Source organism: Salvelinus fontinalis, chromosome 19 (genome assembly GCF_029448725.1).
Source record: "Salvelinus fontinalis isolate EN_2023a chromosome 19, ASM2944872v1, whole genome shotgun sequence".
NCBI classification, from domain to species: Eukaryota; Metazoa; Chordata; class Actinopteri; order Salmoniformes; family Salmonidae; genus Salvelinus; species Salvelinus fontinalis.
In genome coordinates, this window is record NC_074683.1 from 46,818,130 (window position 1) to 46,832,603 (window position 14,474).

Genomic DNA, 14,474 nt, shown 5'->3' on the forward strand with positions numbered 1-14,474 from the left:
AGGTGACAAATACATGAAATGACTACAATGTTAATCATAAGTGTCAACTCACGATATTGCTGATCCCTGAATCAGCCATGTCGAACACAACAGTCAGTGGCATCCCTGGCTCTCTCTTAGCATAGCGCTCCAGCCAGAAGGCAACATACTTCTTCTTGTCCATGATGGTCTTTGCATCCTTGGTATGTAGCTTGACTTTGAACCAGACTGAAAACACAGACAAAGGTATTGCATTCAATAATCTCAACATATGTGGCAAACATATTAAAGAACAATGACTGAACATTTTTTGTATCCTTTTGTAAGGGGTATCAATATTGTGTCAGTGAGCAATTATTAGAGAAATCAATTATACATATGGTACCGTATGAGCATATTGAATCAACATACAGAGCTTGTTGCCTTCCTTGTCGTAGCCGTGGAGAAAGACAGCCCCCGTCTCAAACATCCACTTTGGAATGCTGCTCTCAGTGAGATCTGAAATAAGACAAAACTTTCTTGGCCAAAAATCTAATAGAGCATTCAATAAGAATGTTTCATAATAGGAACAATTACTGGCCAAAATAACTTTCTTAAAAACCAAAGTATTCCTAACACCTCTCTTCTATTCAAGACTGACAAAACATGTCAACAAGTGACAATAACTCATATCAGATGTTGTAAATCCAATTTCTGCATGACGCCGATTTAACAAACTGACTGTTGTCTGGATTAAAACCTTGTAATTGCATGACTAAAATGCCACAATTTACCAGTGAAGCTTATAGAAGATTGTCTTCGGCTTGTACGGATGGACTGTGAAGCCTTTCTCTGAGAGAAGGCCAAGAATCTATCCCACATTGGCACACAAAAACAGCTACTGATGAATCGTCACAGTGTGGTGATACTGATAGGCCTAAATAAAAATGCTCTTTATAATTTGCCTGTATTTGAATATAGTTAGGACACTACTTTAGCAGAGTGTAGAATGTGTGCTGTTCCTGTTTTCTACACTCAACCTTAAAAAGGAGAAGTTTACTTTTTACAACCAAATCTCTATTTGATGCAAATGGCATGTTATAGAAGGGTCCAGACACTTTTTTTGTAATTTAACTTGGTTTTGAGAAACCACCCACTTGCAGTATGGGGTCACAGATTAACATGAACAAAGGCTCCAAAAACACCCAAATATGTCCTTTTAGAAACAGCAAAGCTCTCAGTATAGTGATGCAGGTCTTTAGATGTTGTACACATGAAAGTATCATTCCGAACATTTATATGCAATGCTAAATTCCATTTTGTTGCGACTCAATCCCACCATGTTTAACAAACAGATTATCTGTCGGCATTTATAAAATTGTACCAAAACTTCCATCACAGATTTTTTAAATAATGGTATGACTTTACTCGCATAAAAACTGTGGATGGAAACGTGGTTATTGACAGTGTCACTACTTTCCGCTTCTTTAATCCCTGAAAATAAGGACACCTGCAATGGAATTTTAGGAGAGGTTAAAAATGTGCCCAGTCTCCTCACCATTCAAACCAAATTCTTTCCTCCACAGGAAACTGTCGTCAATCATTTTCAAGGCATCGTCAACAGAGTATTGTCGCCATGTCAGGTATGCCTCCACCAGAGCGGCATCCTTCTGTAGCCTGTCCACATCTCTGGAGTCATATTTGTCAGATTCTGTGAGGGATAGAGAAATTAACAATTTATATTACTCATATATAAACTAAAAACCTACTCCAAAAACACACCTATGAGTTTGTTGTTTCTAACCTTTTGCGACAAGACCCTACCATAGAGTGCAGACAGCAATTAGCCTACTGTATGTAAAACAAAACAGGGGTGCCTTGCTACTTGAGCTACCTCATTTACTAAATGTAGCTGTTTAGAAAACAAGTGTTCTTTCAAAGAGGGATTGGTCTTTCAAGAACGCTTATCAGGGGACTGAAAGGTATAGTATAGTCTTCACTTCAAGTAGGCTACTCAAAATAACAGGTTTTTCTATTACAAAAAAAAAAGTTTACATTATAATCATGGTGTGAACAGAGACATGTCACTGCCAGTAGCCAAACCAATATTCATTCATCAATGAATTAATGTATCAGAACAATATGTCAGAAACTGAATAGGTATGATGATGATTACTATGATAATTCTTGTTTACAAGTGGCACATGTGAACATATGGCAACAGGCTACTATTTCAAAAGTATGATCTGTTCTCAGTCAAATAGGTAGCGTTAGCTAGCTAACGTTAGCGAGCTAAGTAAACTAGATTGATGAACTGAAATCGAACAGCGCATAGGTTTTTGGCTTTTAGCTAACTAGTTAGCAAATTATGTTATCCGTTACAGTACCTAGATTATGGGGTGTTGTGTCAAATGTTATTTTGCTAGCTAGCTAACTGGACTGTTAACAGGCACTTACGTTGGACGTACTCATTCTTGAACTTCTGTTTTGTCTCCTCAATTTTCTTCTCAATGTCCTGTTGTAAGAGAGATAAGTTTGCCATGTGTAATGTTAATGAATATTATCATAACAAATAGCGAAGCAAAATATATGTATCCTTGTTTCTAAAATGAGCTGGTGTGCTACCTGCTCTGATTCGAGCTGCCCAACTTCCGCCATGTTCAAGTGACTCTGTTCAAGTGACTGCTTCTGTGGTGGCTACATGGAAGTTGATAGATGAATCAGTACTACCCACTGATATACAATATATGTTGCCATTTTTACTCTTGGCTAGCTCGTCAAATATATACATAAATATATGATATCTCAGGTCCATTTATGCAAATGTAAGAACATTGCATGGATTAATTCAAGCCTCTTCAACGTAAGCATTGATGACAAAGCACGTAAACAATAGTTTATCATTGGTGCTTTCAAGACAACAGGGAATTCGGAAAAAAACAAGGTCAAATCATGACGTCAGTGAACTTCAGGTCGTAAAATCGGAGCCCCAGAGATTCCATGTTGGATGACCCGTTCAATACGATATTTCTCAGTCGGAGCTCGTTTTTTTTCTCTAGGGTTCCCAGTAGTTATGAGCAAACTGAAGTCGAAAGTCGGAGTTTTCCGAGTTACCAATTGTTTTGAGTGCGACAACTGTTCACGTGTATGTTGTTGGAAACAAGACTGGCTATCCCACAATGCAAAGTTTGTTACGTAATTGAACGCGTTAGATTTGAGTCACGTGCTTCGCCGGATGAGCGGCAAATGCTGACCACAATTTGTTGCAGGAAGTAGATGCAGAGGGTTGAGAACGTTATATGAGACTTGTATAACCTTATATATATATAACCACATCAACATCAACTTATATGAACCATTTTGCTATTTGGCCATGAAACACTCCACCCATCTTCTACGCAGGCGACATGAATCAAGGGCACATTGACTGAGTCCTGGCGCGATGTTTTGACTGAATATTTGATAGCTAACTAACGTTATTTGACAAACTTTTGCCCCATTACTGCAGGTAAGCATCACCGGTTCATCTTTCATAATTGTATCGCGAAATTACGTAGCTAGTTAGTTAACTACATGTTTGTTCGGTGCAAGTTTGGGGTTTAGTGCAAGTAAGTTAACTAGCTAACGTTACAGTAACTGGCTACTATAACTACAGTACACCAGCTGAGCATTTCAGTCAGCTGATTAAGCTAACTTAGTTAGTTAAACAAGCTAAACTCAACTAGAGTCATGTGCATATACTTTTCAGGTGACGAAGAGGGGACACAGATGACACCTGCTGAACTCATCCTACTGTGGATAAAAGTATCACAATGACACATGACAGTCCCAAACACACGAAGCTGCTCTCCTTCCATGGTGATATTCTCACATTTCAGTGCAAACTCTCCTATCCCAGAGATGGCGAAAGTCGAAGAGGATCAGAATTGGCTTTCAGCAGACTGACATTTCAACGGGATGGCTGCACTTTCTTAAAGGGGAATGGTGGTATGGCCGTCATCAACAGAAAGAGTTCATCTAATGTTGATATAGTGTCATGCACCTTTGCCCTACATGTGAAAAACAGAGTCACTTCGCCATGCATTTTACTGATACAGAACAAGAAGGGAGATGTCTTCAAGTACAGCCTTCTCACTCTGAGCAACTCAAATAGATTAGAGCCACATATGGAGTTTAAACTGCCATACCGAATGAAAGATAATGTTACTATCTTGCAAGGCCCTACCGTATTATGGAGCCATGCAGGTATTGTCTTCTACACATCACTGCAGGCAGGTGAAGTTAGACAAATACCTATCAAGCTCTCTCTGAATTGTATTGGTGAGTTTCCCCTCAACAAAAGAAAAATATTCATACTAGGTTACCAAACACAATCTAAAGAATGTCTGAAAGATCAGTTGGACGCTCCAGGCAGGAGCAAAACCATGGGGTATTTTGTAGAGGACGGACAAGTATTTAATGCAGATCTAATCTTACCTCATGCCTATAGTTCCATCACACAGTGTGTATTTGTGATCTCAGCTGAAGAGGTGAACAGTGTGTTGAAATCAACTGTGGTGGCAGCGACCAGTAAAAAGCAATTGGTGTATTTTGAGAACGGCATTCCCAGAGAGGTATGTCTGCTTCCCTTTGAAGAACCTCAACACATTCAGATGGTCAACACTGGACGCAATGGATGTCTGTTTGCCATCTATTTCAACGATGGACAAGTCTGTGCAGTTTGGAAAGATACTTTTCAGGTATTGTTAAGCTATTTTGGGTGAGCTATCATGCTTACTGTATAATTCTCATGGCCCTGTTCTGTCTCCCACAGGTAGCATCATGCTGGTCAGGTGTGAGCTCCCTACATGTGGATGACTTTTTGAGCTGTGGAACAGATCAGATGCTGCTGGTCTTTGGAAGCCAGAGCCCTCCTGTGGATCCAGTGGATCTTTTCCTCATCACAGATCTCTGCGGGACAACCTATTCTGTGAGACACTACTATTTGTTCTTCCTTACCAGTTTATAACACCCAACTTATACCCCTAAATGTTGTATGTAACAAAGTTCATATCCAGTGTTTTGTAAACCAAATGCCTAAAGGTACCATTCTGATCTTTAAAGATTGTTGTGTGTTTCAGCATGGACAGGAGAGCAGTGAAGGACAGCAGGCATCTGACACGGCTCAGGAGAACTACCTCCTAACTGTCCAAGCTCTACAGTCCAGACTACAGGTATATTATTACATTCAGGAGAACAACATCACAGCTGTTATTCTGTAGTTGTGTATTTGGGTGCTAATGAGAACAATGTGTCAATTATTAAGCAGTTGTCATGTTTGGTGTGTATTGTCCAGATGCAACGATATTCCAGTTTATCCAACATGTTGCTATTTTCCACTATGTTGTGTTTCTTTAGAGTGGCCTGACCTTGCTCCAGGATTTTCAGAGCGATGTGAGGGTGAAGGAGAGGGTTCTACGCCAGTCAGTCCAAGCCCTCACAGACCTGGTCTCAGGAAGAGAACACATTCTCACCCAGACAGAGCAGGTGATTGTCAATAGCCTAGTCATGCTTATCTTTCTTACATTATCATGATCTTTCTCACATTATCATGATCTTTCTTACATGACAATTCAATATATGCCAGATGTATGTAACTGTTATCATATTGGTGTTGATGGTAGTCTTTGATCCTCTCTAACAGGAAGGCCTTGTTTCTCTATGGGATGATGAGCCAGAGGACGAGGCCATTCATGAGAAGAGGCAGGTTATGCCAGTGGTGCCACCACCTCTAGTGGATAATCTTTGGCACCGTGTCATTGAAGACCGCTTGATTGTGGGCGTGATACTATCCACAGAGAGTGCCATGTAAATATACTTCTCTCTTTATATCAGCTGATATTTTCACTGTCAAGTGAGCTCGTTTGAGAGCCCTATGAACATTGCATCTTATTTTCCTCAGTTACGTATCATTGAACATCAATTGTTAGTAGTTAATTTTGGCACTTCTAATTTTATTGATATCTTTTTAATTTTATGGAGCTGAGGGCATGCCAATGGTAATGATAGCGGCAGTGTTAAAGTAATGATAGTATGTGTTAATGGGCTCAGTCAAGCATGGATCCTGCCTGGTGAAAGCCACTGACCAGATGTTAGATCCCACAGTTGCTGACCAGATTTCTTTACCTACCAACAAGAGCAATTCCCCAAACCAAAAGACAGAGATAAAAAAGTTTAAAAAAGCCAGAATATTGATCTTTAAATCCACTCACTTAAATCACACCCGAAAAGATAATGTTTCCTCTCCGGACATTTGTCTCACTAGCTAGGTTTCAATCCAATTGGTGACAAATATTGTAAAATCTGCATATGCGCAAAACAATATGCGCATTTTCACATCAAAGATGTGGTTTCATCCAATTTACTTTTTGCGGACAAAAGGCAGTGATGACTTAATGCACATAAATTACTTTTGCGGTTAAATTCCCATGTACAGAGAGAGAGAGAAAAAGGGTTTCCATCGCATTTTCAATTCTACTGATGATTTTGTCACAAAAAATGTTGCCTTTTTAAATAGCGAATGTTCCCACTCTGGCCTTGGCACGTGCGCTCTAGCAACAGCTTACACATATAGTGCAGGTATAGCCTACATCAGTGGTTCCAAACCTTTGTCTGTTACTGTACCACCAACTGAATTTTGCTCTGCTAGGGGTTACCCCCTCGTGCATTTTACCAGTAGTCCAATGGTCTTGAATCTTCTCAAGTACCCCTTGGTTGGGAATCTCTGGCCTACATGATAAGATTATTATTATTATGTCAAACGACAGCCAAGCATAGATCATAATGTCACCAGAATATTGGAAAAGAGCATCAAGCTCATCGCTGTGTACTTTCACCACCCTGTGAACTTCATCATTTATTTAATCTGTAGCTTAATAAACTGCATGCTTTCGTGAGTTGTAGTGAGAGGACCACACAACATATCGCGTGACTCCAATTTACTTCGATATGATGGAAATTGTATCAATATGTGCGCATAAAGGTGTTTCCACCACCATTTCTTGCAAAATGAATTGTACCGATACAAAAAGATTCCATCTTGTCTAGCGTATTTTTGTTTGTCGACACTCGCATAAAAAGTGAGATGGAAACCTGGTTAATATCACAGAACTTATACAACTTAGATCATGATTGCATTGATGAGGACATATAGCAAACAAAAGTAACATCAAATGCTGTTTATGCCTGTGAAGTGCACTCAAAGCAAGACTGAAGGGGATATCAATAATGTCTTCCCTTCCACCCTGTTGCCTTGCCTCAGCCTCCTGTAGAAGAGCTACTATTAGGAGCCAGTCTTACTCTCTCGGGCGATAACTCTCCAGACTTTGAGAAATTACTCTACAGCAGCCACATGCCTATCTGGTCACCATGGCAACATACTCTCCAACAGCCCTCAGAGCGATTTCTGTGGGAGCGCAGAGCAATCAAGAGTCCAAGTTGCGCCACCTGTTTTGTTTTAACTTGGGCGCATGTCTTGAGGATGGAGAATATCATCCTTATGGTGGAATTGCTTGGGGGCCCTCAGTGCTGCTGCTGTGGGTTAACATGGTACTGGTACAGCTCAAGTAGTACATAGGCTCTCCAGACAGTTTGAGATCACTCATCTGTTTGTTCTTTCACGCGTTCTTTTGGTCTTTCATTTATTCACTCACTTCATTAATGCTAAATGTATTTGATTCCCAGTGCGGCAGCCTACTGTGCCCAAGTGATTGTTACTGACGTTATACACTGAACAAAATTATAAACGCAACATGTAAATTGTTGGTCCCTTGTTTCATGAGCTGAAATTAAAGATCCCAGAAATGTTCCATACACACAAGAAGCTTATTTCTCGAAAATATTGTGCACAAATTTGTTTACATCCCTGTTAGTGAGTGTTTCTCCTTTGCCAAGATAATCCATCCACCTGACAGGTGTGACATATGAAGAAGCCGATTAAACAGAATTATCATTACACAGGTGCACTTTGTGCTGGGGACAGCAAAAGGACACTGATGTGCAGTTTTGTCACACAACACAATGCTAAAGATGTCTCAAGTTTTGAGGGAGCGTGCAATTGGCATGCTGACTGCAGGAATGTCCACCAGAACTGTTGCCGAGAATTTAATGTTCATTTCTCTACCATAAGCCGCCTCAACATCGTTTTAGAGAACTTAGCAGTACTTTCAACCGGCCTTACAACCGCAGACCACGTGTATGGCGTCATGTGGGCGAGCGGTTTCTGTCAATGTTGTGAAGAGTGCCCCATGGTGGGGTCATGGTATGGGCAGGCATAAGCTACGAACACAATTGCATTTTATCAATGGCATTTTTAATGCACAGAAATACCAATGACATGCTCCTGAGGCTCATTGTGAGGCCTGTTTATTTTAAGGTATCTGTGACCAACAGATGCATATCTGTATTCCCAGTCATTTGAAATCCATAGATTAGGGGCCTAATTTATTTATTTCAATTTACTGATTTCCTCATATGAACTGTAACTTCGTAAAATATTTGATATTGTTGCGTTTTCTATTTTTGTTCAGTATATATTTTTGTTCCAGCTCAGCAGAGAGTGTTACTTTATCCATCCTGAGAGAGAGAGGCCAGAGCCAGATGCCTGCGGTCATCCAGACCCACAGCCAAGCGTCCTGGTTCCCCACACCCAGCCCCTCGTCTCCCTACTCTCACCCAGAGCCAGCGGCTAAGAGGAGCAGGCGGGCCGGTGCCAGCGGAGCCCATGCCACACACCGACTGGCAGTGACCGCTGTGACTGACCTGACCCCTCTGCTGACCTCTTGCAGTGTCAAATGCCCCATTATGCTCCATTACGTCCACAGACAGGGATCTTCGGCCTCTGTAACCGCTCCAGGACCTACAGTGGTCCAGTGCGGTCAAATCCAAGTTGATATTCAGGTCAAACACCACCCCCAGCTGATGACCAACAGTCAACTCACAACAGGTAAAACTGTGACACTTTATATCAGTGGATGGTCAATAAGTAAGAGCTCTGTAACTCCCTGTATGATAATTGATAGTCATTTGTGTATGCAGTTAAAGACAATATGTGGACATCTTCACATGTATTTTCTTAACAGTATAATAGTGTTGCTTACTCATTGAATAAACAGTTAATACAGTGTGTATGTCGTGTGTTCACTATTCTATTGCATTCTATTTTCTTTCCTGTCTCTCTAGATGAGGCTAGAGAAGACCTACTTAGCCTATTGGCTGTGCTGGATGCCTGGACCTTCCTGATCCACTCCCCTGACCACACCCTGTGTGATGTGGCTGGCTGGATCCAGACAAGCATGCCCTGTGAGAGGCTAGAGATCAGCCCACACTACCTACTGGCCAATCCTGCTGGGCCATCTGCTGTCATGCTGTTTCACTGGCAACACAAAACACCTTTCCTGGGAGAATTATCCGTCCACTGCAGGTAGCTAATCTTTGCTTACAATGCTGTTTGATATGTTCAACGAATTAGGAAATTATCCACAAGTGATTTAAATTACTTAGTGGTGGGCCATGCATGAACGTTCCTTAATCTAAATATACTGGAACATTTAATGGTGCTGTAATATTTCAATGGTATAGTGCGTTTCGAAACAGATAAAACACAAATAATATATATATATATATCTCATGATATTTACATAATTGTTCACCTGTAGCCAGTTCAAGGTGCTGCAGTTCCTCGACTCCCTGTTTGGTTTCCTGCCAGCATCCTGCTCCATCTTGCACCTCAGACAGGGGCGAGGAGACGGGACGGCACCACGACTGGCCCATTCCCTGGAGAAAGAGGTACTGTCACTCAAACAGGGCGTGTTGTCTTTGCTCCATGGCGAGGAAGAGGAGATGGAGGAGGCGAAGAAGAGCAGTGGAGTGAAGAAGATGGAGCCCCCTGATCCAGGCTCTGCTGAGGGACTCCAGAGGTGCAGGGAGGAGTGGCAGCGGGACAGGGAGAGGAGCAGGAGGCTATTGAGCCCCCTGGTGGGCGTGGAGCGCTATCGCAGGTTGACCCAGAGCCTAACCCAGGTACAGCTGGAAGGAGATGTAGCCGCCCTCCTAGAGACACAGACACTAATTTAGGCTTGCAATGCATTGACATGCACACTCAGTGGCCAGCCCAGATTCTTCGGTTCATGGGAACGTAGCTCAATTGGTATCAAGGGACCTAACGGGTGCCAGGAAAACACTCCCCACACCATTATACCACCGCCACCAGCCTGTACCGTTGACACCAGGCAGGATGGGGCCATGGACTTATGCTATTTACGCCAAATCCTGCCATCAGCATGACGCAACAGGAACCGGGATTAGTCGGACCAGGCAAGTTCTTCCACTCTTCTGTTGTCCAGTGTTGGTGATCGAGTGCCCATTGGAGCCACTTCTTGTTTTTAGCTGATCGGAGAGGAACCCGGTGTGGTCGTCTGGTGCAATGGCCCATCTGTGACGAGTACCGACAAGTTGTTCATTCCGAGATGCCGTTGTTAGCTCGCACGATTCTTGCCGTTCTCATTTGACCTCTCATCAACAAGCTGTTTTCGCCCACAGGACTGCCGCTCACTGGATGTTTTTTGTTTGTCGCACCATTCTCGGTTAACCCTAGACACTGTTGTTTCTGAGATACTGGAACCGATGCGCCTGGCACTGACGATCATTACACGCTCTCATACCACGTCTCTCATACCACGTATCTTAGATCACTCGTTTTGCCCATTCTAATGTTCAATCGAACAGTATCTGAATGCCTCGATACCTGTCTGCCTGCTTTGTGGCCGTGGCTTGCTATACGTGACTCACTGTCTGTAGGAGCGAACCATTTTCGTGAATGGGGTGGTGTACCTAATAAACTGGCCACGGTAGTGCAGTAGTTCTTTTTTATTTCTATGCCTTCTACAGGATTGTATGGTTACCTTCTTTTGGTTTCTAATATTCTGTATGTTCCTGTTATCAATGAAATGTTAAGATTCAGTGCAGATGATCACTGTCTTATGCAATGTTGAACTGAGTGCTACCTTATGCGTTGTCATTGGTAATGAGAAGTTACAAACCTGAGATGCAATTCACCCTGTAGGTTACTGTAATTATTATGTTAATCTCTCATACTGTAAACCTGCCTGTACCTATAGTTCCTCAGATGTACGGTCCATTAAAAAAAGTATTCATACCCCTCGACTTATTCCACATTTTGTTACAACCTGAATTCAAAATTGATTAAATGTTTTGTTTCATCCATCTACACTCTATAATGACAAAGTGAAAACGTTCTGAGAAATTGTTTCAAATGTATTAAATGAAATACTGAAATCTCCTTTACTTAAGTATCTATCTTTGTCAATACATATTAGAATCACCTTTGGCATTGATTACAACTTCTGTGAGTCTCTCTTTGTAAGTCTCTAAGAGCTTTCCACACCTGGAATGTACAATATCTGCCCATTTTATTATTTTCTAAATTCTTCAAGCTTGTTCTTCATTTAAGTCAGCATTGATGGGGTGGAGCATTGTTCTCTCTACAGTAGTTTCTGTTTCGAGAAGGGGCTCAGCCTAATCGGTTATGGTGCTTCACAACAAGTAAATAGTTTCACTTCCTTTTATTAGCACCTCTAAACCAATGGTGCTTTATTTCTACTGAAGTAGCAGAACAGCAGCACAAAATGTTTTGTTAGAGCCTGAATTAAAAATGGACAAAATAAATAACAAACATCTCATCCATCTAAACACAATACCCCATAATGACAGTTAAAAAAAATAACAAATGTTTGAAATGTTTCTTATTTACATAAGAATTCACACCCCTGAGTCAATGCATGTTAGAATAACCTTTGGCAGTAATTACAGCTGTGAGTCTTTCTGGCTAGGTCTCTAAGAGATTTGCACATCTGGATTGTACAATCATTGCCCATTATTTTCAGAATTCTTCAAGCTCTGTCAAATTTGTTGTAGATCATTGCTAGACAACAACTTTCAAGTCTTGACAGATTTTTTAAAAACTGTAACTCGCCCACTCAGGATCATTTGCTCTCTTCTTGGTATGCAACTCCAGTGTAGATTCGCCCTTATGTTTTAGGTTACTGTCCTTCTGAAAGTTGAATTAATCTCCCAGTGGTACACCACACTGAACCAGGCTTTCCTGTATAATTTTGGCTGTGCTTAGCTCCGTTTTTCTTTTTTGTCCTGAAACTCCTTAGTCCTTAATGATTACAAGCATACCCATAACATGATGCAGCCACCACTATGCTTGAAAATATGGAGAATGGTACTCAGTAATGTTTTATTGGATTTGCCCCAAACATAAGGTATTCAGGACAAAAAAGTGACTTGTTTTGCCACTTTTTTTCCCAGTATTACTTTATTGCAATATTTGTGTTCTGTACCATCTTCCTTTTCACACTGTCAATTGGGTTAGTATTGTGGAGTGGCTACAATGTTGTTGATCCATCCTCAGCCATTTAAACTCTGTAACTGTTTTAAAGTTACCATTAGCCTCATGGTGAAATCCCTGAGCTGTTTCCTTCCTCTCCAGCAACTGAGTTAGGAAGGATGCCTGTATCTTTGTAGTGACTAGATGGTGTATCAATATACCCAAAGTGTAATAACTTCACCCTGCTCAAAGGGAGATTCAATGTCTGCTTTTTTTGTTTGTGGGGCATTGGAAAACATCCGTGGTCTTAGTTTGAAATTCACTGCTCGACTGAGGGACATTACAATTATCTGTATGTGTGGGGTACAGAGATGAGGTAGTCATTCAAAAATCATGTTAAACACTATTGTTACACACATTGAGTTCATACAACTTATGACTTAAGCTAGTTTTTATTACTGAACTTATTTAGGTTTGCCATAAGAGGTTGAATAATACTATTTTTATTATTATTATTTTGTATAAAAAAACCCATCTAAACAATATTCCACTTTGACATTATGGGGTAGTGTGTGTGGGCCAGTGACACATATATGTTTAGTCCCTTTCAAATTCAGGCTGTAGCACAGCAAAATGTGGAAAAAGTTGAGTTGTGTGAATACGTTCTGAAGGCACTGTATGAATGTGTGCGCGTGTGAATGCATGTCTCCCTTGGACCACCTCCTGTGCTTCACACCTCTAATCTGTGTGTAATAGCTACTCCTCTCTCCCCTCAGACCTGCAGCCTGTGAAACACTGTGCTGCTGCTGCTGTGCCCACTGTGAGAGACGGGCTTCTTACTTTGATCTGAAGTGTGAAACACTGTGTGTTCAGAATGAAACTTTAGGAGGTAACGGGATGGCAAAGGTCTACACCTGCCTCCCTGGTTAGAAGCTGAGAAATCTTTGTGTCTGTTCCCGTTATGGCTCAGTTATGTTTTCTGTAAGACGCTATAAAATAAATCCATCTTGGATATTGTCTTGTGTTGACCAAATGTAGTACAGTTACTATGTGTGCTCAAACAGCAGCTTTCCTATGAGTCCTCATCCCAGGCTGTTTGACTAAAGGTGTGGTGAGACGAATGGTGTAGTTCTACCAAGTTTTTGGACCCTAGTTTTGTGAAGTTCGCCCCTGGAGGACCCTAGGATGGGGATGTGCCGTTTTGGTTCTCGTAAAGTCAGATCGCGACACAGCAGCTCCTGTCTATGGCACACTGTCTGACCAGAGAAATTCCACTTTTCTCTCTCACCACAATGCTATCTGTGCTCCAATGCCTAAGGCTGTTATTGGATCCAGGGCTCTTGGACTCACTGTCACAATACTTTTTGTCTAGAAAACATAATTGGAGAACATTGTTGTAGGCACTCTTTGTTTTCACTGTCATGGGATTCTTTGCAAAATAATAAAAATAAAAAGCCATGCAATTCAAATGATTCAGCTTTGAACCTGTTTTGTGAGAACTGTATCATCTGGTGATACCTGCCATTTGCGTTTTGTTCTGCTGTCTGTCTTGTTCACAACAATCACACTAATTCACACCTTCGGCCTCTCCTTCAAACACACACAGGTTTTTAGGTTTTCCTCTGGGGTTAGGTATACAGCGCCTGCACTGAGGCACCTGCTCGATTTGTTATGGTATCAGCTGGGGATGGTTTTCTGCCTGGAGGCCTCTTCAAACCTCACTGCCTGGCAGGCTGAGGGGAATGCATTGGGATTTGTTTTGTCATCCCATTATTGCAAGCTAACTTTCGTTAAGTTTGAGAAGGATGACTGCAGGGCATCTGCCCTCGATCCACAGAAGTGTTTTCATCAGAATGAAGAATGCGGTTCCTGACAGAGGAATGTCATCAGGTGCCATTGCAGACGAGGACCAGACATGAAGCTTGCATATGCAACTTCTCCGAAGCCAAAAAAATACAGGAACAAAAATATAAATGTAACATGCAACAATTTTTAAGATTTTACTGAGTTAGTTCACAAGGAAATCATTTAATTTAAATAAATTAAATAGGCCCTAATCTATGGATTTTACATGACTGGGAATACAGAAATGCATCTGTTCATCACATATACCTTAAAAAAAGGT

At 41.3% G+C, this 14,474-nt stretch overlaps 2 protein-coding genes across 3 annotated transcripts in view; one reads left to right on the forward strand and one right to left on the reverse strand.

Annotated features, from left to right (window-relative positions):
* The window catches only part of LOC129816852 (motile sperm domain-containing protein 2-like), a 28,095-nt gene extending 25,289 nt beyond the window's left edge, over positions 1 to 2,806 (reverse strand). Inside the window, exons 1-5 of the mRNA XM_055871784.1 lie at positions 2,584 to 2,806; positions 2,416 to 2,473; positions 1,517 to 1,669; positions 391 to 477; positions 53 to 207 (exon numbers count right to left, since the gene is read on the reverse strand). Coding sequence (XP_055727759.1) covers positions 53 to 207; positions 391 to 477; positions 1,517 to 1,669; positions 2,416 to 2,473; positions 2,584 to 2,616 — 486 coding nt within the window. The 5' untranslated portion in view covers positions 2,617 to 2,806. The remainder of the gene's footprint in view (positions 1 to 52; positions 208 to 390; positions 478 to 1,516; positions 1,670 to 2,415; positions 2,474 to 2,583) is intronic.
* Positions 2,807 to 3,127: 321 nt separating this feature from the next.
* On the forward strand, positions 3,128 to 13,818 carry fancb (FA complementation group B). 2 transcript variants are annotated; one of them, XM_055871782.1, is made up of 9 exons: positions 3,128 to 3,466; positions 3,707 to 4,697; positions 4,772 to 4,927; positions 5,079 to 5,171; positions 5,356 to 5,484; positions 5,642 to 5,805; positions 8,526 to 8,941; positions 9,178 to 9,418; positions 9,654 to 13,818. In XM_055871782.1, exons 2-9 carry the CDS (start codon positions 3,771 to 3,773, stop codon positions 10,069 to 10,071), a joined length of 2,544 nt encoding a protein of 847 aa, XP_055727757.1. In that variant the 5' UTR covers positions 3,128 to 3,466; positions 3,707 to 3,770; the 3' UTR covers positions 10,072 to 13,818. The 2 variants fall into 2 exon arrangements, with proteins under 2 accessions (XP_055727757.1, XP_055727758.1); XM_055871783.1 differs by having other exon boundaries at positions 3,149 to 3,466; positions 8,544 to 8,941.
* The last annotated feature ends 656 nt before the right edge of the window (positions 13,819 to 14,474 follow it).